General features: G+C 40.9%; 1 protein-coding gene across 4 annotated transcripts in view; it reads right to left on the bottom strand.

The window, feature by feature from the left end:
• LOC111150759 (CDC42 binding protein kinase alpha) overlaps positions 1–24,250 on the bottom strand; it is a 328,384-nt gene extending 304,134 nt beyond the window's left edge. For all 4 annotated transcript variants that reach the window (XM_022508346.1, XM_022508347.1, XM_022508348.1 and 1 more), the window contains exon 1: positions 23,782–24,250. In XM_022508346.1, the coding sequence (XP_022364054.1) occupies positions 23,782–23,959 (178 nt within the window). In that variant the 5' untranslated portion in view covers positions 23,960–24,250. The remainder of the gene's footprint in view (positions 1–23,781) is intronic.
• Positions 24,251–25,953: the final 1,703 nt, after the last annotated feature.

Raw genomic sequence — 25,953 nt, 5'->3', positions numbered from 1 at the left:
CACTGCTATTCAACATAGTACTAGAAGTCCTAGCCTCAGCAATCAGACAACAAAAGGAAATTAAAGGCATCCAAATTGGCAAAGAAGTCAAACTATCACTCTTCGCAGATGATATGATACTATATGTGGAAAACCCAAAAGACTCCACTCCAAAACTGCTAGAACTTGTACAGGAATTCAGTAAAGTGTCAGGATATAAAATCAATGCACAGAAATCAGTTGCATTTCTCTACACCAACAACAAGACAGAAGAAAGAGAAATTAAGGAGTCCATCCCATTTACAATTGCACCCAAAACTATAAGATACCTAGGAATAAATCTAACCAAAGAGACTAAGAATCTATACACAGAAAACTATAAAGTACTCATGAAAGAAATTGAGGAAGACACAAAGAAATGGAAAAATGTTCCATGCTCCTGGATTGGAAGAATAAATAATGTGAAAATGTCTATGCTACCTAAAGCAATCTACACATTTAATGCAATTCCTATCAAAGTACCATCCATTTTTTTCAAAGAAATGGAACAAATAATCCTAAAATTTATATGGAACCAGAAAAGACCTCGAATAGCCAAAGCAATATTGAAAAAGAAAGCCAAAGTTGGTGGCATCACAATTCCGGACTGCAAGCTCTATTACAAAGCTGTCATCATCAAGACAGCATGGTACTGGCACAAAAACAGACACATAGATCAATGGAACAGAATAGAGAGCCCAGAAATAGACCCTCAACTCTATGGTCAACTAATCTTCGACAAAGCAGGAAAGAATGTCCAATGGAAAAAAGACAGCCTCTTCAATAAATGGTGTTGGGAAAATTGGACAGCCACATGCAGAAAAATGAAATTGGATCATTTCCTTACACCACACACGAAAATAGACTCAAAATGGATGAAGGATCTCAATGTGAGAAAGGAATCCATCAAAATCCTTGAGGAGAACACAGGCAGCAACCTCTTCGACCTCAGCCGCAGCAACATCTTCCTAGGAACATCGCCAAAGGCAAGGGAAGCAAGGGCAAAAATGAACTACTGGGATTTTATCAAGATCAAAAGCTTTTGCACAGCAAAGGAAACAGTTAACAAAACCAAAAGACAACTGACAGAATGGGAGAAGATATTTGCAAATGACATATCAGATAAAGGGCTAGTGTCCAAAATCTATAAAGAACTTAGCAAACTCAACACCCAAAGAACAAATAATCCAATCAAGAAATGGGCAGAGGACATGAACAGACATTTCTGCAAAGAAGACATCCAGATGGCCAACAGACACATGAAAAAGTGCTCCACATCACTCGGCATCAGGGAAATACAAATCAAAACCACAATGAGATACCACCTCACACCAGTCAGAATGGCTAAAATTAACAAGTCAGGAAATGACAGATGCTGGCGAGGATGCAGAGAAAGGGGAACCCTCCTACACTGTTGGTGGGAATGCAAGCTGGTGCAACCACTCTGGAAAACAGCATGGAGGTTCCTCAAAATGTTGAAAATAGAACTACCCTATGACCCAGCAATTGCACTACTGGGTATTTACCCTAAAGATACAAACGTAGTGGGCCAACATTTTAATATTACATATTAAGGAAAAATAATTCCAACAGTTAAATTCACTAAAGATATATATACAGCACAAAATTTTTACATTAGTCACAGTCCCAGCAATTCTGGCAATATATTCTCTTCCTTACTCCCTTCACACACTGCACACAAAGAAGACATAACAAATTAATATAGGAGGAAAAGTATGTAAGTTGAGATTCAGTTCAGCTCTACCTAACAGAAAACTCAAACATAGCTCAAACAAAATAAAAATGTATTTCTTTTTCAAGTAAAGTAAGTCTGAAGCTAAAAAGTCCAAGGCTGGTAAGGGAGCTTGACAAAGATGTCAGGAATCCAGGATGTTTTCAGTTCACTGCTATGCCATCCTTGGAGAAGCATGGTCCTCATGCCCAATACTCATGGTCCAAGCTCTGAAAACATCACGTGTTCTGTGCAGCAGGAGGGAATAAGGTGGGTGAAGCCCCCCTCTTTTAATAAAACTTCTGATAAATAACACACATCACTTCTGCTTACATCAACTGACCAGAAGTAGTCATGTGGCCACAACCAACAGCAAAGAAAGCTAGAAGACAGTCAATCAAGTTTGTTAATAAAGAAGGTGAGCCCTACCATAACTCCAACAGTCTTTTCTGCAGAAAAGTCAATCCTCGAATCCACATGGAACCGCAAAGAGACTAGGATAGTCAAAAACTCTTGAAAAAGGGGCGCCTGGGTGGCTCAGGCCTCTGCCTTCAGCTCAGGTCATGATCCCAGGGTCCTGGGATTGAGCCCTGCATCGATCGGGCTCTCTGCTCAGCAGGGAGCCTGCTTCCTCCTCTCTGTGACTGCCTCTCTGCCTACTTGTGATCTCTGTCTGTCAAATAAATAAATAAAAATCTTTAAAAAAAAAAAAAAAAAACTCTTGAAAAAGAGGGGGTGCCTGGGTGGCTCAGTCATTAGGCATCTGCCTTTGGCTCAGGTCATGATGCCAGGGCCCTGGAATCAAGCCCCGCATCGGGCTTGCTGCTTGGCGGAAAGCCTGCTTCTCCCTCTCCCACTCCTCCAGCTTGTGTTCCCTCACTCTGTCAAATAAATAAAATCTCTTAAAAAAAAAAAAAAAAACCTCTTGAAAATGAAGAACAAAGTGAGAAAACTTAAACCTCCCAATTTCATAATTTGGCACAAAGCTACAATAATAAATTGCGTATGTAGTACTGGCATAAGGATCAACATACAGGTCAGCAGAATAGAACTGAGAGTCCAGAAATAACCCATACATCTATGATCAGTTGATATTTGAAAAGGATGCTAATCTGTTCAATGGGGAAACAATAATCCGTTCAACAAATTATACCAGGATAATTGGATTTCCACACGCAAAGGAATGTTAGACCTCTACATCTACATCAGACCATTTATAAAAATTCATTCCAAAGGGATCTTTAGTTCATTTATTGTCCTTTCACAGAAGAACTTTCACTTTAACTGCTTGATATGATTTATATTTCTTCTGCTATAATTCCCCAGAGTTATATCACAATTCCAAATTCATACTTCATACCAAATTCATATTTCCAAGGCACAGGGAACAGGAAGCATTTAGATGACATCCAACACACACACACACGTACACAAAATAACCAAAGTTAAATTACGACCAAATAGTACCAGAAATTCAGCCCCTATAATTGCCCTCACTCACCTCATATCTTTTTTTTTTAAGTGGGCTCCATGCTGGGCAAAGCTTGAACTCACCACCCTGAGATCAAGACCTGAGCTGAGATCAAGAGTCAGATGCTCATAGGCAACCCCCGTATCATTTTTTGTAGCAATAACCTAAAGAAAATCGCTTGTTAGTTTTACTAATTTAGCTAAATATGTGTATAGACAAGTGACATTTGTATGTTGGTGCTATATAGCCTAAACACTTAAAGAAAATTAGTCTAAACTGAGCACAATACACTGGTCATCTATAAACCTCCATATCCAATCTGCTAAGGTATTATATATGATCATATGATCATATGTGTGTGTGTGTGTGTGTGTGTGTGTGTGTGTGTGTGTGTGTGTGTGTGTGTATTTCACATTCTGGAGGCTGGGGACCTTCAGAAACAAACAACGTTAAAGAAGAAATATAAATCACCTGAAGCAGTTAAATAAAGTCAAAGTCCTCCTGTGAAAGGACAGTGAACTGAACTAAGCATTTCCTCAGTATTTTTTAAAGCTTTCTGGATCTTCAAAACAAGTAATTCAGACTCAAATACAGTTTGAGCCACTTGCAATTTCAGGGGGAAAAAAAGTTAAAACTGCTTTACCTGAAAAATCTTGGTATTAATAAACATTTAACAATTAAAGCTGTTTAAAATCCCAATAGCTCCTACTGTAAAACTATATACTCTTACAAAAGTTATCTTCATCTCTTTTAGAACTGAAACATAAGTCAGACACTGCTGCAAAGGAAGTATCACCATGGCTGGGGAGAAAATTCCTTTATCATTTGCAAATACTAGTTATATTACATCATTTCCTTGTCTCTTTAAATGGGATGGTTGAGGTTGTATTTTTCGGGGACATACCTAACTGAAATCAAAACATGCTAGACTACCATAAATACCTTATCCTGACCCCAAGTAACTATTTCAAACTACAGATGTTGCAATCCAAGCACTCTTAGTATCTACTTTAAATCCTTCTCATTTTAAGTAAAGCCATTAAATCTAGAAACTAAAAAATGACCACCACTTTAAGATATAATTATCTTACATATGGCTTTTTTCCTTTTACGTAAAATGTGAGAGTAAATACAGAACTTTTTTTGTTATTTTTTTAAGATTTTATGTATTTAGAGAGAGAAAATGCAAGTGGGGGTGGGGGAACAGAATGGGTAGAGAATCTCAAGCAGGCTCCACAACCCTGAGTTCATGACCTGAGCTAATATCAAGAGTCAGACACTTAGGGGTGCCTGGGTGGCTCAGTGGATTAAGCCTCTGCCTTCAGCTCGGGTCATGATCCCAGGGTCCTGGGATCGAGCCCCGTATCAGGCTCTCTGCTCAGTGGGGAGCCTGCTTCCTACATATCCCCCCCCCCCCCAGCCTGCCTCTCTGCTTGTGATCTCTGTCTGTCAAATAAATAAATAAGATCTTTAAAAAAAAAAAAAAGAATCAGACACTTAACCTTTAACTGAGCCACCCAGGTGCCCCTTAAGATTGTTTTAAGTAATCTCTACACCCAACGTGAATGTGGGGCTCGAACTCACAAACCCAAGATCAAGAGTCAGATGCTCTACCGCTTGAGCCAACCAGGCACCCCCAGAACTTTGTATTTATTTATTTTTCTCGCAACTTTTTAAATATACAATCCCCAACAAAATAAGTGACCAAACAAACTGAAAAACAATCAAAATAACCTTGAACAACAGAAGCAGTCAACAAACGAATCAGAAGAACATCTAATGCAAGGAAACAAAGTATTATGTTAATGTTTCGGTCCTCTGGGCTGCTGTACTAAACTACCAAAACTGGATGGCTTATACACAATGGAAATGTATTTCTCACAGTTCTGCAACAGTGGAACTCCACAATCAAGGCCCCAGCGCAGGTGCACTCCAGCAAATGCCCTCCTCCTGGTGGCAAGCTGGCACCGCTTCACTGTGTCCTCTGCGGCCCCTTTCATAAAGGTTCTAGTCCATTCCTGAGGGTACCACCTTCAAAGACCATCATCATCTTTGGGGGTTAGGATTTTAACACACAAATTTGAAAGCGACACTAACATTCAGACCACAGCCATAACGCAATAATGATTTGTTTGGGGTGTGCTTTTTAATACGCATCTTAATATTCACATTAAAAATGAAACCTGACCCAGGAGCAGCCAGAAATCAGACCAGTTTCCTAGTTAGGCCTATGTCTCAGCAACCCCCTGAAACAAAATCTCTTGACTCAGCCCTAAAACAGAAATGAAAAGGAGAGCTCATTTAGGTTTCAAAAACATCTTCTCTGTGAATGGGTGAAATTCATTCCAAGAAGACTCATTTAATGTGAGGCTTTTTTTTCTTTTTCACTTGCAAGGACCAACTTGGATTTCAGAAGACTCAAGAGCAGCCCAGTACTGCTGAAACAGAGTTGCCCTACAGCTGTATGTCTGACTGGAGTTCTGATGGCCCCTCTCCCAGTACCTAGTTGCTTACTAGATGACAGAAGTGATCATTATACCCACCATATATATCACTTGTGTGATTTATTTTGTCCTTACTGCTGTTAGAGTTCTGGTCTGTGTCCAATTCCACAAACAATGAGTACTATGTGTATGCTGGGGTAACCTTTGAAGAATCTGGGTATCATTAATGTAAATACATAGAATTTATCCCACACAGCTCTTTCAGGAATAAACTACCCTCCCCAGGTAGATAAATACAATTTACAAATTACCATCTATGAGAATTATCACTAAAGAAGAAAAAAAGACTGATCTGCTCGAAGAATATCCTGACAAATTCTAAATCCCTCCTTTACTGTATCCAGTTCTGAGTTCCTCAGTTACAGGACTTAGAAAAGTTTGAAAATAAGGTCATGAGAAGAATAAGGTAATTGGGACTTTCTGACTCTGCAAAAACTAAAGGTATTGTTTAAGTTGTCATTTTTATTAGTTATTTTTGAACACAGATTCAATTGTCACTTTAAGAAAAACACCGGGAACACCTGGGTGGCTCAATTAGTTAAGCCCTGGACTCTTGGTTTTGGCTCAGGTCCTGATCTCAGGGTCATGGGATCAAACCCTGACATTTCTTCACACTCAGCACAGAGTCAGCTTGACATTCTCTCCCTCTCCTTCCCCCTAAGCCCCTCTCCCTGCATGCACGCACTGGTGCACATGCTCACACACATACACACACACGGTCTCTTTCTCTCTCACTCAAATAGTAAAATCTTCTTTAAAAAAAAAAAAAAAAGGGGGCGCCTGGGTGGCTCAGTGGGTTAAGCCGCTGCCTTCGGCTCAGGTCATGATCTCAGGGTCCTGGGATCGAGTCCTGCATCGGGCTCTCTGCTCAGCGGAGAACCTGCTTCCTCCTCTCTCTCTCTCTCTCTCTGCCTGCCTCTCTGCCTACTTGTGATCTCTCTCTCTGTGAAATAAATAAATAAAATCTTTAAAAAAAAAAAAAAAGTTGGGGCGCCTGGGTGGCTCAGTGGGTTAAAGCCTCTGCCTTCAACTCGGGTCATGATCTCAGAGTCCTGGGATCGAGCCCCACATCGGGCTCTCTGCTCAGCAGGGAGCTTGCTTCCCCCTCTCTCTCTGCCTGCCTCTCTGCCTACTTGTGATCTCTCTCTCTCTCTGTCAAATAAATAAAAAAAAATCTTTAAAAAAAAAAAAAAAAAGTAAAACATCAAGCCCCAGTAAGCACCACCACCCTCACTAAATTTTGGTTAGATTGATATTCAGTGCTTCCATTACTATAACCATATAAATTACTATTTTTCTTTCCTATACAAGTTTTTATTTTAATAATTGCTTTCTCATTTGTTTCATTTTCTAAACAACCCCAGACTCTCCAGACTTCCAAATCTCCTCTCAAGAAGTCTATTCACATCAGTGTAGAAGTCTCTCCTGTCTGGACTGACTGACCTCAGTGCTGGGTGCAAAGCTGCTATTCTTCATTCTCCCTTCTCCATCATCCTAGCAAACCCCTTCTTCTCTCCCCCGTACTGGGCCTCCTGCTTGCTATAGCCTACATTTCCTCATCCTAGTTCATGCTCCGGTTTCGTTCGGGCTAGGATGACCTCCTCATCAGTCTGCCTAGGATCTTCCTGGCTTTTGCTCAAGTCCCAAATATGGAGCAACTTCTCGGTCCTAAGTAAGCCTAGATGGGGGGCTGCTTACCCTATTGGGAGCCCAATGATTGCAGAAAGTAAATTTTTTTAAAAACCTGCATGTCTAAAAATGACCTTAACCCATTCTCACCCTTGACTAAGAATTTGGGTACAGAATTCCAGGCTGGAAATCATTTGTCTTCAAACATTAACATTGCCTTTTAGCTTCCAGTCTTCGCTGCTGAGAAGTCCAAAGCCTTTCTGATTGCTGATCCTTTGTTTTCTTTCTCTTTGGAAACTTTCTGGGTCTGTTGTTTGTCCCAAGTTCTAAAAATTCCACAGCGTACTGACTGCAAGTCTTGATGTGAGTTTATTTCCATCCATTGTGCTGGGTGGGGCCCCTCTACAGAGAAACTCATAACCTTCAGTTCTAGAACATTTTCCTGAATTATTTCATTGATGAATTTCTCCCCTCTGCTCTCCCTATTGAAATCCCTATAATTCAGATTATTACTCAGAACTCCTAAATTGGCCTACAATGTTCTATGTCTTTTCTCTTTGTAGTTTTTGTTCTATTTTCTGAGAAACTTTTCCTGCTTTACTTTCCAACTCTTGTGCTGAGGTTTTAATTCTAGCTATCACATTCTTAATGTCAAAGAACTTATTTTTCATTCTTTTTTTCCCTTTTATGACATGCTGATATGTTTCAGGATCCTCTCTAATCTCTGAGAATATGCATAGTTTTGTTTTTGAAGTGAGTCTATTTCGCATAAGTTGTTTTTTTGCTTGTTTGTCTGTTTGCTCATTTGGAGCTATGCCTTATGCAGTAGAGGCTTTCCTTGGATAACTGACAATCTTTGGTTTCCTATTCATGCTTTTCTATTCATCCCATATTAAGTACGAGAAAATGAAAAGACGATCTGAAGCTCTGGAACAAGGACTGTCACTGTCTTGTGACCACCACAGCCCTCCAGTGAAGGGTCCCTGATGTCCAAGAAAACTCTGCTAATCTTTTTGTTTTGAAGTAGGTTCCACACTCAGCGTGGAGCCCAAGGAGGGGGCTTGAACTCATGACCTTGAGATCAAGACCTGAGCTGAAATCAAGAATCAGACACTTAACCTACTGAGCCACCCAGGTGCCCCTTAAAAATCTGTCTCTGTGATGAAGGCCTGCTGTCAGCATTCTGGGAGCCAAGCAGAAGTAAATAAACATTTATTTAACCTCATTTTCAGTAGCAAATGCCCACCCTAAACTACATCTAATATCACTCAAACCAGAGAATCTCTATTTTACTGAGAATAACCACCCAATCTCTGGGGAGCAAAAACTATAGTAGCCCAGTGGCACGCAGTAGGGAAGGGCCTGAGAGTTCCTATTGGTTACAGAAGTTTCAATCACTCCTCCATATTTTAGTCCCACCCACACCTCAACTTTCAGAGGTTCCTTAAGAGACCAATTTCTAAGACTTTTGAGGATTCTGCTGAGTAAACTGGGTAAGCCCTCAGCTTTCACTCTTACTGAGGATTTAATTTTCTCAGATCTGCTAAGTCAGTTATCGCTCATCTGCCCACTTTTCGCCTTCCGTAATTTCACTGCTACAGCATCTCTCCTGTTTTTCTCATCTGTAAAGGTTTACTACTTTTAAAAATTCCTTTACTCTAGTTTTAGGAAACTATAGAAGGGAATGAAATTATATATGTGTGTTCACCTCATAATCACCAGACTTCAAAGTTTTTATAAGACACTGTGCAGGTAAGATTAAACATTACATACTTGATGTAAAAAAAATTTTAACTTGAAAAATTAAAAATTTGATTTTATCTTATTCCTTAAGATAAGTAGCACCCTCTTCTCCTTATCTTTACTTCATGAAATACTTGTTTACCGACTATCAACTGGTAAGGGAGGGGATTATAAACCACTACTTATACAATCACTTTTGAAATAAAATAACATAAATCAACATTACCAGATGCCTACCATGTGTCATGTGTAGTAGGATCGGGGGGTGGTATAGAAAACAAGTTTCCAAACAAATTAACCAATGAGAGAAAAGTCATGGAATAGTCAAAGATGTGCCTTAATCAGTAGTAGAGACAACACTTCATTACAGCTACAGCAAAAGGTGAATGTGGTACAAAAGGGCAATACCAGAGAATCGGACGGGCGGGGGGGGCTGTTGGTGATGGAAATACTCTGCATCTTGACTGCGCTAGAGCTCTACATTTGTTAAAACTCACAGAATACACACCAAAAAGAGTAAATTTCACTATATATGAATTATGTAAAGAATTTTTAAAGATTTTTTAAAGGTGAGGAGCACCTGGTAGCTTGTTTGGTTAAGTCTCTGACTTTGTCTCAGGTCATGATCCCAGAGCCCTGGGATCAAGTTCCTTACTGGGCTCCTTCCTTGGTGGGGATCCTGCTTCTCCCTCTGCCCCCATCCTGCTCAAGCACTCTCTCTTTCCCCCTCCGACAAATAAAAAAAACTTTAAGAAAAAAAAAAGTTTTTTAAAGGTGAGAATGGGAAATAAATATAAAGAAAATTATAAACACACACACACACACACACACACACACACACACGCCATCAGGTGGGGAAGATCAAAGTAAGCACAGGTGGGGACAGAAACCATGGTGGACCAGAGCAGGATCCTAAAGGCTGTACTAGATGAAAAGGATGTCCATAAAAGGGCTGCATGGGATCACTTCTGGGATATTCTTGCCAAAGACGTATCATCATGAGGAAACAAACCCAAATTTAGTGTTACTACAAGTGTTGCAAAATACTGGCCAATAATCTTCAGAAGTCTCAGTCTGAAGACAGTCCAGACTGAATGAACACTAAAAGGCATGACATCCAAATATAACATGTGATTCTGAACTTTTTCTATAAAAATATTATCAGCACAACTGACAAAACTTGAATGAGGCCTGAAGATTAGATGATAGTGATAGTAACACATCAATGTCAATTTCTTGATTTTAATATTTGTATCGTGATTATACAAGAAAATATATAAAATACACACAAACATACTTAGGAATGATAGGAAATCAATAGGCAATATATTCTCAAATGGTTCAGAGGGAAAGACACTGTACTGCACTTGCAATTTTTCTGTAATTTTTCTTTGTTTCAAATTTGTGGGTTTAAGAGATGAAAAAGATGAGGAAAATAGACAAAGACTATATCGTTAAAAATTCTGTATGTCACACTAAGGAGTTTAAATGTCATTCCAAAAACTATTAGTAGTCACTGTAGGATATTAAGCAGGATGTTGTTATGATCAAAGGATCACGTTGTGTTTTTTTAAAAATCCATCTACTAAACAAAAGCCCTGGGGCACCTGAGTGGCTCCGCCAGGTAAGCATCTGCCTTTGGCTCACTCAGGTCATGATCTCAGGGTCCTGAGATTGAGCCCCACATCAGACACCCTGCTCAGCAGGGGGATCTGCTTCTCCTTCTCTCTCTGCTCCTCCCCATGCTTGCTCTGTCTCTCAATCTCTCTCTTTCTCAAATAAATAAAATCTTTTAAAAAATAAAATAAAAAATAAACAAAAGCCCTGGGTAGGATTCACAATATTTTCAGGTTAGGGACACAGGAAATAATGAGGTTATACATTACTCAGCATTTAATGGAGAAACAAAAGCATGATTAATAAGGTAAGATCCAGAAATGGGATCCATTTAGATACGTTTAATACAGGCAAGTCAACTGAGCCAGATAGACACAGAAGTTAAATAAAATCAGGATAACCCATACTTAATTGAGATTACCACAGGAACACAGGCTAAAGAAACAAAAACGATCATACTTAATCATAACCTGATGCAATGTAACACAGCAAGGACTCCTGCGGAAAACTGTTAACTTAGCATGCATCAGTGAGAAATGGGGTGACACATTACAAAGGCATGCAGCAAAAAGCAGAAATAGAAATCACACTAGACTTGCAAACACTACTGTGGCTTTAACCATAAACTCTAGGAAAATCTTTATAAGTATGGAGCATGGAGAAACTTTATGGTATCATACCAGTATGTCAGCTTGACTATATCCCTGAGCTTTCAGTCTGTTTTTAAATGCTTCTTAGTTATAATTTTTGGTCAGGGCAAAGCCATACTTAGCTAGCAATACAATCTTAAAGTGGGGCTTTAGCCATTTCAAGCTTTTCCTAATCTTTTTAAACAAGCATTTTTTTAAATCTTAGGACAGATATAAATGCTTAACTGCTGTTCATAAAGCAACTTGGGGCATTCGCCTCTCCCAGTACACCAGATATTTAAGGATGGGATGCTGGCTGCAGCAGAACAACTAGGTTGGTTTTACCAAACCCTCATAAAGTCGGCTTAGCTTTGTTCTGTTTCCCGACACTCACCACAATCTCTCGAATTCTGGACAATGCAATGATTAGAGAGGTAGCTGCACTGAAAAACGGAAACGACTAGGTTGAGCAGGAGCATCTCTGCAAACCAGTAACTGCACACACGAATTCAAAAGCATGTACGGGGGTCTTAATGTAAACACGCATCCATCCATCCAGTGCAGACCTCCATGCTCACCAAATAAAAGACTACAGCTTCTGGTTGCTACAAAGGGCAGTGCTAAAAAATGTTAAGCAGAGAAAGAATAAAGGCAAGTCATTCAATCCTCACCTTTGGAGTCTGATGTAACTTGCAATAATATGCAAAAAACCATGTGATAGATTTTAGTAACAACCTCTGTCACATGAGCAGTTCAAAGGCTCTGACGGTACCTACTGAGTCTAGTACAGTCTTTTCCCAAACTGTTAATGTTCCTCATAAAAAGGGTTCAAAAGACAAATGACTGAGGCAAATTCTAGGTAAAACAAGGTTAAAAAGGGTTTCCGTACAGCACAACTTTTTTAAATAAGTTTTTTAAAGATTTTTACTTATTTATTTGACAGACAGAGATCACAAGTAGGCAGAGAGGCAGGCAGAGAGAGAAGAAGGGAAGCAGGCTCCCTGCTGAGCGGAGAGCCCCATGGATGCGGGGCTCGATCCAGGACCGTGGAATCACGACCTGAGCCGAAGGCAGAGGCTTTAACCCACTGACCCACCCAGGTGCCCCTACAGCACAACTTTTAAAAAACTTTTACTCTGACAATGAGTTTTGTAATAGCCAAAGATGCAATAAAACTATTTCTCAATCTTACATATTCACTGAACTCTTAATCTTCAGAATATTCATTTATATCCCTTGAAATATAGTTTAGAAAACACTAGTGTATACTGTTCATTTTCTTCATACTTACTGCTAGACCACAACATGTACTTACGGTGCTGCATAACCCTTAATCCACAAAAAGTCCTAAGTGAACAATACCTCAATGACCTTTCATGATTATTTTCATCTTTTGAGTCGAAGTCTAGAACTCTACCACTCACTTGCAGATTGGAACTATATAAATATAAAAATGAAACATAGCTATCCATGTAATAATATTTGTTGTTGGTGATGCAAAGAATAGGTACTGGCTTGATATCTGCTGAAAATAGTTCAGTTAATAACAAGATGTTCAATGCAAAATATCTTGTCCTAAAAGAAGGAATAAGATGCTGTTGGCACAGTCACATAATGAAAGACATCTCCAATGCCAATATCATTTAAATAAAATATCATCAGTAAGAGATAAAATTTGTTACTGATGAAATACATCCCAGTATTAATACAGCTATACAATCCAATTAAACTTTACCCAAACAATAGTGTTTTAGTTCTTCCTTTATCATAATGCTAGACAAAAACTTAGAAAACCAGATAAAAGGGGCAAATGGGGGCTCAGTCAGTTAAGTGTCTGCCTTCTGCTCAGGTCGTGGTCCCAGGGTCCTGGGATAGAGCCCCACATCGGGGGGGTGGTGTCAGTGGGGAGTCTGCTTCTTCCTCTCCCTCTGCTCCTTTCCCTTGCTCTTGCTCTCTCTCAAATGAATATATAAGACTTAAGAAAAAGAAAACCAGAAAAAAAAAGGAAATATAAATCACCAGAAAAGGAATAAACCTAAATCAACTTTCAACCTTTTGCAAAATAAGCTATTACTATTATGTCCATTTTTTCACAGATGATAAAACAGGGAGAGGTTCAGTAACTTGCTTAAATCATCCAGCCAATAACCAAAGCAGTCAGTCTGAAGCCAAAGCCCTTGCTCTTTACCAGTATATTCGTTTAGAAAGGAATATTTCGGGTTGAGGTATTCCACTTGCAGATCTTCACCATGGAAACTCTAAGTAAATTTAATTAAGCTTTATCACTATGAATAGAGCAAACAGAATAGGTGGTTTTTTTTTTCACTGATTAAGCCTACAGTGATGTTTAAGCAATTTGAAATAAAACCGAAAGTTAAATGACCGCACATGACTGAACTAATTCACATGTACTCTTAAAAGACTGTTTTCATCCACATAAGAAGTACTTTCAACCATAATTAGATTTAGGGAGAGAAGAACAGTGTTGATGGGGAAGAAGGGAAAAATAAATGTGTATCAGAGGGGAGAGAAGAAAAGCTAATTAATCTGTCCCCCTATAAGCAATTTGGCTTTAAATAATCAAACAGAATTATCCTCTAGTCTTATTATCTGCCACCTTGATATCCAGAGAAGTTTACAGTAATCAGAGAGTTGCTCACATAGGGCTGAAACAGCACCAATTACCAACATCCCCCCTTGTTCCAGGACAGCACCCCCTCAGCCGGGACACTGCAGATAGTACTGAACCTTATATATACTACATTTTTTGCTATATGTATATACCTATGAGAAAGCTTTATTTATAAATGAGGCATAGTAAGAGATTACCAATAACTATTAAATATAACCATTATAAAACTATGCTGTAATAAAAGTTATATCGCTGTGAACAGTCTCTCAAAATATCTCAATGTACTGTACGCAGCCTTCTTGTGACCATGTGAGATGATGAAATGTCTATGAGATAAGATGAAATGAAGTGAATGTCAAAGGCACTGTGACATAGCGTCAGGCTGTTGTGCTTCCTAGATAGTCTTTATTTTTCTTTTTCTTTTTTTTTTTTTTTCAAATTGAAGGTATATGGCAACATTACATCAGCACCATTGTTCCAAAAGCATTTGCTTTGTGTCTGTGTCACATTTTGCTGTATTTCAAACTTTTCATTATCACATTTGTTGTGGTGATCCAGGGACCAGTAATCTGTGATGTTACTGATGTAACCGTTTAGGAGCACTGCGCACCATGCCTGCAGAAGACGGAGAACTCAGACGATAAATGTGTGTGTTCTGACTGCTCCACCAACAGGCCATCGCCCAGCCCAGTCTCTGTCCCCCTCCCTGGGCCTCCCTATTCTCCAAGATGGGATGCGACAGTACCGAAATTAGACAGGTGAAAAACCCTACAATGCCCTGTAAGTGTTCCAGTGAAAGGAAAAGCCTCCTCTCACTTTAAATCGTAACTAGGAATGATTTAGCTGGGTGAGGAAGTCACATTGGAAGCCAAGACATGCCAAAAGCCAGGCCTCTTGTACCAAACAGCCAACTTACGAAAGCAAAGAAAAAGTTCTTGAAGTAAATTATACGTTCTACTCCAGTGAACGCATGAATGAGAAGAGAGTGAAACAGCTTTACAGCTCATACGGAGGACGTTTCGGTGGTCTGGACAGAAGAGCCATCAGCCTTCTGCCAACACAGCCATCAGCCAACATTCCCTCAAGCCAAAGCCTCACCCAGAGCAAGGCCCTGACTGAACTCTGGGAAGGCTGAGAGAGGTGAGGGAGCCGCAGAAGAAAGTCTGACGCTGGCAGAGGTTGGTTCACGAGGCTTCAGGAAAGAAGTCGTCTGGACAGAAGTGCAAGTTGAAGCAGCAGGTGCTGACAGAGAAGCTGCAGCAAGTTCTCCAGAAGATCCAGCTCCGAGAAGTCATGAAGGCGGCCACACGCAACACCAGATTTCAGTGTCGACGAAACAGCCTTGCCCTGGAAGATGCCATCTAGAACTTCCACAGCCAGAGAGAAGTCAACGCCTGGCTTCAAAGCTTCAAAGGGCAGGCTGACTCTCCTGTGAGGGGCTCGTGCCGCTGGTGACTTTAAGGGGAAGCCAGCGCTCAGGTGCCATTCCAGAAATCCTAGGACCCTTAAGAAGGAGGCTAAGTCTACTCTGCCCGTGCTCTGTGACCACAGCAACAAGGCCTGGATGACAGCACATTTGTTTACAACCTGGTTTACTGAAGATTTTAAGGCCACTGTTGGGACCCACTGCTCAGAAAAAAGATTCCTTTCAAAACATTACTGCTCACTGACAATGCACCTGGGCACCCAAGAGCTCTGATGAAGCCGGGTAATGAGATTAGGATTGTTTTCATGACCACTAACACAACATCCATTCTAAGCCCATGGATCATATTTGCACTTTCAAATCTTAATACTGAAGAACTACATTTCATTTGGCTATAGCTGCAACAGAGCATGATTCCTCTGATGGATCTGGGCAAAGTAAATCAAAAACCTTCTGGAAAGGATTCATCTTTTTATTTCATCTACTCTAGATGCCATTATGAGCATCCATGATTCATGGGAAGTCATCAAAATACCAACATTCACAGGGGTTTGGAGGAAGTTGACCGCAACCCTCAGGGAGGTCCCTGAGGGGTTCAAGACTTCACGGGAGGAAGTCACAGCAGACGGGGAGGAAAGAGCAGGAGAACGAGAATCAGGAGCAGAGCCCGAGGATGGGACGGACGGGCTGCAACCTCATGATGGAACCTGAACGGATGAAGTCGCTTCTCATGGAGGCGCAAGGAAAGTGTTTGCTTAGATGGAATGTACTTCTGCTGAAGATGCTGTGAAGATCATTGAAACGACAACAAAGTTTTGGACTATCCCACAAACTAAGTTGATAAGACAGCAGGAGCGTTTGAGAGGACTGACTCCAGTTATGGAAGAAATTTTCCCATGGCTCCAATGCTATCAAACAACATCACATGCTACAGAGAAATCCTTCATGAGGATCTAATGAGGCAAACTCATTGTTGTTTTAAGAAATCTCCATAGCCACCCCAACCTTTAGCGCCCACCACCCTGAGCAGTCAGCAGTCACCAACATGGAGGCAAGACCTCCCAGCGGCAAAAAGATTGCAACTCGCTGAAAACTCAGATGATGGCTACCATTTTTAAACAATAAAGCATTTTTTAATCAAGGTATGTCCTTTTTTAAGATATAATGCTATTACACATTTAGTAGACCGCAGTAATGTAAACATAACCTTTACATGCACTGGAAAACCAAAAAAAAAAAAAAAATCATTTGAATCAGTTTATTAGGATATTTACTTTATTGCAGTGGTCTGGAACCAAACCCTCAGTATCTCCAAGGTATGCCTGTATATATGTTTTTCTCTTTAATAAAAGGATTGTATTTTCTGGTTTCTTTACACCAGATATAAATAGGTGCTGGCACTTGAAACCCATAGCTTCATACATATGTTATAGATAATAAGGAAATTCCACACTAGTTCAACAGTCTGAAACCAATAGCTTAGTTAAAACACTCTAACTTACAAAAAACAATACTTAGTACGGTAATGAATTCTAAAATTGGCCAAGTCCTTGATCTTTTCCTCTTAAATATCACTAAGTAATGAATAAAACTATTTCAGATAAACACTTTTGCAACGTGTAAACAATTATAGTAACTAAAGCTACAAAAGATAAAGTGAGAATTTCTGTATTTACTGTGAGTGCCTATACTTGAAAAGCAAGTTTAATTAGACCAAGAAAAGGTCATAAATAGTCTTCTCAGTAATTTCAAAGACTATAGGAGCTGATAGCACTGGTTCATTACTTTATATCTAATTTCACTCTACTTTATAAGGTGCTTTTCCTAGATGTACTTGTTCATCACCATCACACTTGTGCTAGACCACCACGATCAAGTTTCTCTCTCAGTTCGCATGACTATCACACAATAGACAATTAAAAATCCACAACCACTAAAAAGTAAAAGAAAATTTATTCAGATTCAGATTCTCTCTCAAACCACACAGTATCCCAAAATTATCTCTTTCTAATCCTCATATAAGGAACACCACAACCTCGTACTAAAAGTGCATTTCCCAAAGAGTATTCCATGGAATACTGGTTGCCATACATCTTCCAGATATTCTTTAAAAATATGGTTCTATAATCATACCAACTGTACAAATTCTAGGATAACTGGCAGTATTTCTGATGTTTAATTTTGTTTAAAATAGTTTCCCAAATTTAATTAGCCACAGAAACATCTCTCTTCCCTCCCTTACCACAAAGCACCTATTAATATCCCCTGGGTTTCCAGAACACATTTTGAAACTAGGGATGGGGCTAGAGTGAAGAAGCCCTAATTCCAAAATAGAACTAAACAGTTCATAGGAGGAAAAAATTAAGGGTCAAACAGCAAGATGGGAGAGTGGGGAGCCAGATCTCCATACCTTCTGTTACCACAAGAGCTAAAGTGCTGTCTTCCTACAGCAGCAGATAGAGAAGCAGTAGAAAGGGGGTTAGCCAATATAAGGTTAGCCATTGCCCATGTACTAGCTGGAAAAGAGGTGGACACTAGGAAGAAAGAACAAAGCAAATAGCTGGGAAGAGTGATCCAAGTGCTCTGATGGACATCAGTGGGGAAGAGAAAGAAATCCTCTTGACCTACAAAGGAGTTTTGTATGCAGTGATAACAAAAAAATAGCCATTCCTACATCTGGGATGACCTATACTTACAGTGAGGTCATTCAAAAACAAAAATTATGTAAAGAAATTCTTGACTCATTAACATACAGTGAAAGCAGCAGAGCAGTTCTTGGCCATAGCTTCTGAAAACTTGAGGTCACTCCCACTGGTAGTTTCATGAGTAGGAAGGGATCAGAAAATCCATGGAAGCAGCAAACCCTTCTCACTTGCATCTACTCTAGAGTTCATCTGAAGCAACGGGAAGATATAACAAAAAAACTAATACCAATATCTACAAGTCATATGATCATCCCTCATGTTCAAAAAACTTCCAACTTTGACAATCAATGAGCCAACATCCAGGACCCCAAAGTCAGAGAAGGAAAAATGTCAAAGGAAAAAGAAATGAACCATCAAAGACTCAGACAATACAAAGGAGTGAAGCTGGGGCGCCTGGGTGGCTCAGTGGATTAAGCCTCTGCCTTCGGCTCAGGTCATGATCTCAGGGTCCTGAGATGGAGCCTGCATTGGGCTCTCTGCTCAGCAGGGAGCCTGCTTCCCCCGCCTCTCCCTCTGCCTGCCTCTCTGCCTACTTGTGATCTTTCTCTGTCAAATAAATAAAATCTTTAAAAAAAACGAAAACAAAACAGAACAGAACAGAACAGGAGTGAAATCAATTTCTCTGTTCACTAAGTTCTTGTAAATTAAACATACCTATTCACAGTGCAGACTTAAGTAGCAACCCAGGAAAACACTATATTCATGCTCATTTTTATCAGTCATCCTTTCTCCCGTTCTCCATCCCTCCTTCCAAGTTTTTTGCTCCTTCCTAAATTCCTCTTCTTTAAATCTTAATCTGTCCCTAAATTTATCCTGTGTAGTTTTTTTTTTGGGGGGGGGGTGCTTGGTCTCTAATCCTTTTGCTGTCAAACAACATATTTTAGCTTCATCTACACTAGAGTCTCAAACTTTTTGGGTCCAAATCTGTAATAGAAATACAGGAAAACACGAGTTTTGCATGAAAATACTTATTCTTTCTAAACATGATGTCCTTGACATTTTCTATTCTGGTCTATTTAATTTTTTAAATGCTGGTTGGACTTAGTAAATTGACTTTAAAATCCATCAAAATCAATAGGATGAAATACAATGGGCTACTATATACAACATACTAGCAATAAGAGTGCCAAAGGAGAAAAGATTTCAAAGCAATTTTTTGACTGCCACTGAAGAGTAGAATAATAAATTATTAATTCATACCAAGTTTGGTTCCTTTACCCTAAAATAGCCTGGGCTTACTCCATAATATTAATCAACTCCCAGGAATTATGAAATATTTCAGAAAATTGCCAACATTATGCTATTTGTTTTTACACTGCTATACTAAAGTATGCCCTACATATCCATATGAAAAATAAATTCCTAAAATTCTTAAACTGTTACTCCTAACGTGCCCATTCTCACAGAGCAATAAATTCTTCAAAAAGAGAGACACACACACAATACCAAATGATTTTACTCATATATGGAATGTAAGAAATAAAACAAACAGAAGGCAAAAAAAACAAACCAACAAAACAGACTCTTCAACACAGAACAAAGTGGTGGTTGCCAGAGGGAAGTTGGATGGGAGGTATGGGTGAAACAGATAAAAGGGATTAAGAGTACTTTTATCTTGATGAGCACTGAGTAATGTATAGGATTGCTGAATCACTGTACTGCACACCTGAAAATAATACTGTGTTGGCTATACTTCCATTAAAAACAGAAACAAAAGAGAAATGCTAAAGAAATAGCCACTACTTACTGAACTTGCTTCTACCACGTACCAGCATTGTATTAGGTCAAAAAATTCTACTTCCTCACTATCATTCTTAGGAAAAGAATAATAGATGACTAGTATAAAGGAAACAAGTGCCCAATCTGTATTTCCAATGACATTTATGACAATCCTGAGGACTTAAAAATAAACTTAATCATCTGTATGAAACGAACACTTTGATGGTTTGGTATGACAAATTCTGCTAACATAAAGCTAGTAAGGAGCCACAGAAGTGAAGAACCAGGTGTCCCAGAAAAGATTCAGATACTTCTAATGAAGGCATTTCCACCTCACTTAATTGACCCACACCTGAAAAAATGTGAATTAGCTTTAAAACTACCCCAGTGAAAAGTTTAAACCACAGTACCCACTGAAGTGCTCTAGTAACAAGCTTATTATTAATCATTTAGATGTATGTGTGTGCATACACTAAATAATCTGTAAGATTATATTAAGGATAATTTAAGTGAAATATTACAAAGTATAAGATTCAGAAACCATCAAAAAAAAAAAAAAAAGATTCAGAAACCATCAAAAAAGTTATACAGATAGCCTTGCTTGCTTCTTTTGTATTGAGTAACATTATCCTACATGTATTCTTTAAGTAAGTTGGTAAAGAATTCCCTAAAATTCCAATTTCCTATTTCAAAGTAGAGGGTAGCCAATTCAATGAAAAATGCACTCATTTTAGTCACTGTTAGCAAATAAGTTTATAATATAAACGTTATTCTCACTTCTACAACTGTATTGTAACTAATGCTAGAGTTATATACTACTGACATCAAAACTATTACTTTATAAACAAACATTCAAACCATTATCATTTCACCAGTTAAAAAACAAGGACACAAAAGTCTTTCAAATCTTACTGGATATAACTAGAAAATATATATTATTAAATCTAAGTGGTCCATGGCCTTAAGGTACTCTTATCCCCTTGCTCTACTGCTCACTGCCTTAATTTCTTCTTCCTCTCTAAAACTCTACTTATTTCCTCCCTCAAGCCATCAGCACAAGCAAGGAATGCTGCCCTCCTCCCGACCAAAAAAACATATCTGAGTAAAATATCAGTTGTTTTTGTCATGATACTGTAATGAACAAAACATTAACTATACCAATGTAAAAGTGAAACGGACCATAACTAGGAATAAAGTGAAACTGATGGAAAGGAAGCAAGGCAGACAGAACCTTGGCTGACTCCATTTTTTAAAGTAGCCTATCACCAGCATTAAAAATAAGGCATAACTAGATGACACATTCATTAATGTAAACAGCCAAACACAAATATACACCATGTAATTCAGAGTATTTAACTACTACTGCTCTACTGTTGCAAACACTGAGTCTTTTAAAACTCAAACTAAAAAGTGTATCATTTAACACAAATCAGAATTATATTTAAGCCCAATGAACAATCCCTATAAATTTCCAATACCAACCAAAAAAATAATGTTTAAGAAATTAAATTGAAGTCATTTCACTATCTGGAAACTTCATCTGTTCTTTATATAATGTTAGATGATAAGAATAACATAGGACATGTCCCCAAAATGTAGCAATCAAGTTCAACGCAAACAACAGCTGATTTATTTCAATACTTAAATGGAGGAACAGACTGGCATTCTTAACCTAAATTCTCAAATAACTTAAAAATAATAAATACACCACTCAAGATACATCTTTTGACAGCTTTTCCATTCTTAACTTTTTCTTAGTCTTTACCCAAATGTCTATGGTTGGTAACTCCCACTTTTGAGACCTCACACTTAAAAATGCCTGACTAGACACTGCCTACCCCAACAGCGTACAAATTCCTTAAAAATTCTAGACTCTTTTTCTCTACTACTGAGAAAAATAATACAAATTTACTGGAGACTGTACATTTTTGTTACATCCTGTCAGACTTCTAAGGAGGCAAAATACTAAGGATACCACTGAAACTTAACTTACTTTAAACTGTGCAAAGTCCCTGGTTTGAAATACTCAAACATATTAAGAAAAATAAAGTATATTTGGCCAAATACTTACTTGACTTTTGGCTTAAACTAAATATGCATAAGCAAGTTTTTTAATAGAGATATAAGAAACAAAATCCAAGAAAACATCTTTGGTGAAAAAAATATAAATTATTCTAGCAAAACAGCAAAATACCTTCTTGCATGAAACTATGTAAACTCAACCAAAAGGCAACTGAGGATATGATTTTCTCTTTTACCACAATTTTAAAATCATATTTATTACTGGTGCATACATAGAGTTCTCCCATCATTTTGTAGATGAGAAAGAACAGCTACTAAATGATAATCATGATCATAGTCAAGAGTGTCCCTATGGTACTTAACTCAAGAACTGAAATTCTAAAAGTACCTAAACCTTTTCTTTAAATTTTCAAAACACTAAAAAAAAAATCTCTGAATCTAGGAAACATGGGATGCAAAACAACATACGTTTTGCAAAATATTTTACTCTACACATAAAAATAAAAGACGTATGAAACCAGTACCAAAGTCAATCAAAATTGTCTCAGTCTTAAGAGAGAAGATAGTTTAGAATTCTTACATTCCTAATATAAGCCTGGCGGTCTGTTTATAAAAATCATCCTGTTCACATTTATAAATACATACACATACACACACATTTTTAAATACCTCATGACATCAACTTGTTAGAAAACTTCTGATACTGGCAAGTTGGAGAAAGTTATTACCTATAGGCCATCTTGAATGAGTTATCTACCTAACCAACTAATTTTTTTTCCTAACCAACTAATTTTTCATAAATTTCAAATCAAAAAAATAAATGAACGAAATAGTCACCACTTGATTTTTACTTCAAGAAAATACAGCTTTACTTGGGAACAAAGACATTTCAGGACAAACATTTTCCAACAAACTAAAATTATTAATATTCCAAAGGTACAAACACTTCTTTAGCTAATACTCCTCAACAGCCGATGTACCAACACAGGTGTGGGTGGTGATGTGTGTTGTTCCAACAGAGCCGCTGGATGTTGGAATGTGCTCGCGTGTAACACGGGAAGCAGAACTTAAGCCAAGCCTTCAAGCCTGAAGGTCACATGGAGCGTCTGCGCTCATCTCTGATCTATGGCACTACAGCGGGTCTTCGAAATCACATCTCTATTTCAGGAAATGGAGACAAAAATCTCACCGGTTTAGATCTGCATTAAATTTATAGTCCGTCTAACCCTCAAGTGGGAGCTGTTCCCAAACATTCTCCACCAACTACTATCACAAAATTTTTTAACTATTATGTCATGCTATCTGAAGAACATGACAATTTTTGGAAAGCCCATGTTTAGTAGTTTCCTTTGTTTGTACCACAGGGAGATGAAAACAAATCCCCGAGATCACCACCTTCCAGTTCCTGTTGACCTAAGACGTTTCACTATCTCCTCCCCTTTTCAAGAGTGATTTCCAAAGACCGGGAAGGAATGCTTCCACCAATAAATACCTTTCAACTGAATGTGTGTTATTCCGCCATGCGTTAGGCAACTGTGAGCAATAATCCATTTTGCTCATCACAGAATTATTCAAAATCTCTTACTATTGACCTCTAAACATAAGTTCTTCCTCCTAAATTCCACATTAAATCAAGGCAATAATTGAGTCGCATGGTTTTACTCTTGGGAAAATATCTACCAAAAACTTAGCAAAAAAAAAAAAAAAAAAAAAAACTTGAATAATTGGTATCTATACCTTCACTGCACATACATTTAAATGTACGTACCATACCCATTATTTAAGTCTATGTTATAAATACATGGTACACGGACCATCTATCTGCCTATCTACACACTGATGACAGAGTCGACAGCTTACTCACGGTAACTCCCCTGCGACAATTAAATCCCAGCGCCCACCTCCAGGGAGCTTACTGAAAAATACAAACTCACCCCATTCCAGGTATTCAAGAATGTTCTTCTCCCTTCGCAGCGGAGAATTATTGCATTCATCATAAAGGCAGATGAGTATATCCAACAGCGTCTCCACACTGAAGCATTGCCCATTGGTCTGAGCGGGCCCGTCCAAAATGAACTGCTCCAACTGCCTCAAACGCACTTCCCCGGACATGTTTGCTTCGGGGTCCGCCGCTCTTCCCTTCAGTGAGTATTACGGTTTGCACTACGAGTATGTGATCCTAAATTTTACAAGGTGCGGTTTTAAAAATAAACCCTTCGTCCCGCACACCACTGTCGTGCACGGCAGGTACTGAATGACACCCCGACGCGCCAGGAAGCTCCCGTCACCGAAGCGTCTTCGATCCCGCACAGATGCATGTATCGGGAGGGAAAGTTACCATAAAATAGATCTCTAAAACATCTTAAAAAGAATAATACAATTAAGACGTATATTTAAATAAAATAATAATTAAAAGTACAGCGAACCAAAGAGTCAGGACTTCTTTAAAAAAAAGAAGAAGAAGAAAACAAAATACAACTCTTCTCCTTCATTCAAAATTCAGCTCGTGCAACACAATCCCGCAACGAATCCGGCTGCATCATTAATGAATCGGGTCCGATCCGCATCAGCAATTCACTTCCCGGGAAGGAGGAAGACGGAAAAGGGAGGAAAGCCCCAGAAGGTACATGGGGGAGGGAAAAGCTCGGCGCTGCTGCAAAGGCTGCCGCCCGCCGCTGCGAGAGCGCCCCGGCGGCGGCGGCGCGGCGGTGGCGGCGGCCGGGGAGGGGGCGAGGTCCCCGAGGCAGCCCCTCGGCTCGCCGCCCGCCCGGTCCCGCCCGGAGGACGCTCTTCCTTTCTCCTCCCGGCGTCCTCCTCCTCACGGCTCCGCGGCGAGTCGTCTCTCCCGCGGATTCCGGTCGAAACTCCTCATCTCCCTCGCAGCGTCTGCCGGGGCCTGACGCGCGGCGCGGCCGGGACGGGAGCGCGGGCTGCGGCGGCGCTCGCCCCGGCTCCGGGGGGCTGCGGCTACTCGGACGCCCGCGCCCGCCCCATGGCGGGGGTCGCCGGCCGGGGGCCTGCGCCGCGCCGGGCGGACAGCCGCTCTCCCCCCTCGGCCGCCCCAGGCTCCCGACGCCCTGGCGCGGGGCGGGCGGGGGGTTGGGGGGTCCGGATTCAGAGGACGCTGGCGACTCCTTCTCCCCCTTCTTCACGCCCCGGGGCTAAGGGCATCTTTCCCCGACGAGGCGCAGGAGGAGGGGTGGGTGCCGCCGCTGAGGCGAGCAGAGGCTGCGGCAGCCGGGCTCGCAGCCACTCCCTTCCTCTCCGTCCCACCCCTCCCCCGCCTTCCCGGCCTGGCGCGCTCGCGCCCTGGGCTCCGCGAGGCTCCCCCTGCCCCCGCCGCGCGCGCGCCGGCCCGAAGCGCGCCGCCGCGCCCGGATCCAATATGGCGACTCGGCCGCGGGCGCGCGCGAGCACGAGCGCACCGCCCCCTCCGCGCGCCGCCCCCGCTCGAGTCCGAGTCCGCGGGCCCAGCGGGGGTCGGTCCCGCGCCCGCGCGGAGCAGAGCGGAGGCCTCAGCGGGCCGCGGGCCGTTGCACCCCCCCCTCCCAACAGGACGGCCGGAGCCGGCGGGGCCGTGGCCGCCGCGACGTGGAACGCAGGGATGCAGGAGGACCCGCGGAGGCCTCTCGTGCGGACCGCCAGCGGGCCTCGCCCGGCGCGCTCGGAGCACCACCTGCCCCGCACGTTTGCTCTGGGTTTGGGGGTGGAGGGGCGCCTTCCAGGAGCTGCCGGCGTCAGGCTGCCCCCAGACCTGCGGAGGACCGTGCCTCTCTTACCGCCCCTCACCTGCGCACCACCCGCCCCGCCAAATGCGGTGCCCGAGCTCAGCCGACTGGCAGTTCCCCGGGTGTCTAATTACACCACTTCGTGTGTCATTCCCAGGACAAATGCAGTGACACACTTGTGGGCGCTACCGTCTTAGTCGGGAGAGTGTGTGCCAAGGGCACAATGCCCATCTCTCCTCCCGAAACTTTCCCTGCGCGCACCACTGGCTTTCTTCCTCCGGAACCACTCCAGCTGCTGCGTGTTCGTCCCCCGCCAGGGCTACCACCTACGGGGGTTCAGCGGATGCGGGGAGTCCGGACCGGGCTCCGCGGGCTTCG

The sequence above is a fragment of the Enhydra lutris genome, unplaced genomic scaffold (assembly GCF_002288905.1).
Source record: "Enhydra lutris kenyoni isolate GAN:26980312 unplaced genomic scaffold, ASM228890v2 scaffoldscaffold24, whole genome shotgun sequence".
Lineage (NCBI taxonomy): Eukaryota > Metazoa > Chordata > Mammalia > Carnivora > Mustelidae > Enhydra > Enhydra lutris.
This window is presented reverse-complemented; position numbering and strand designations above follow the sequence as displayed.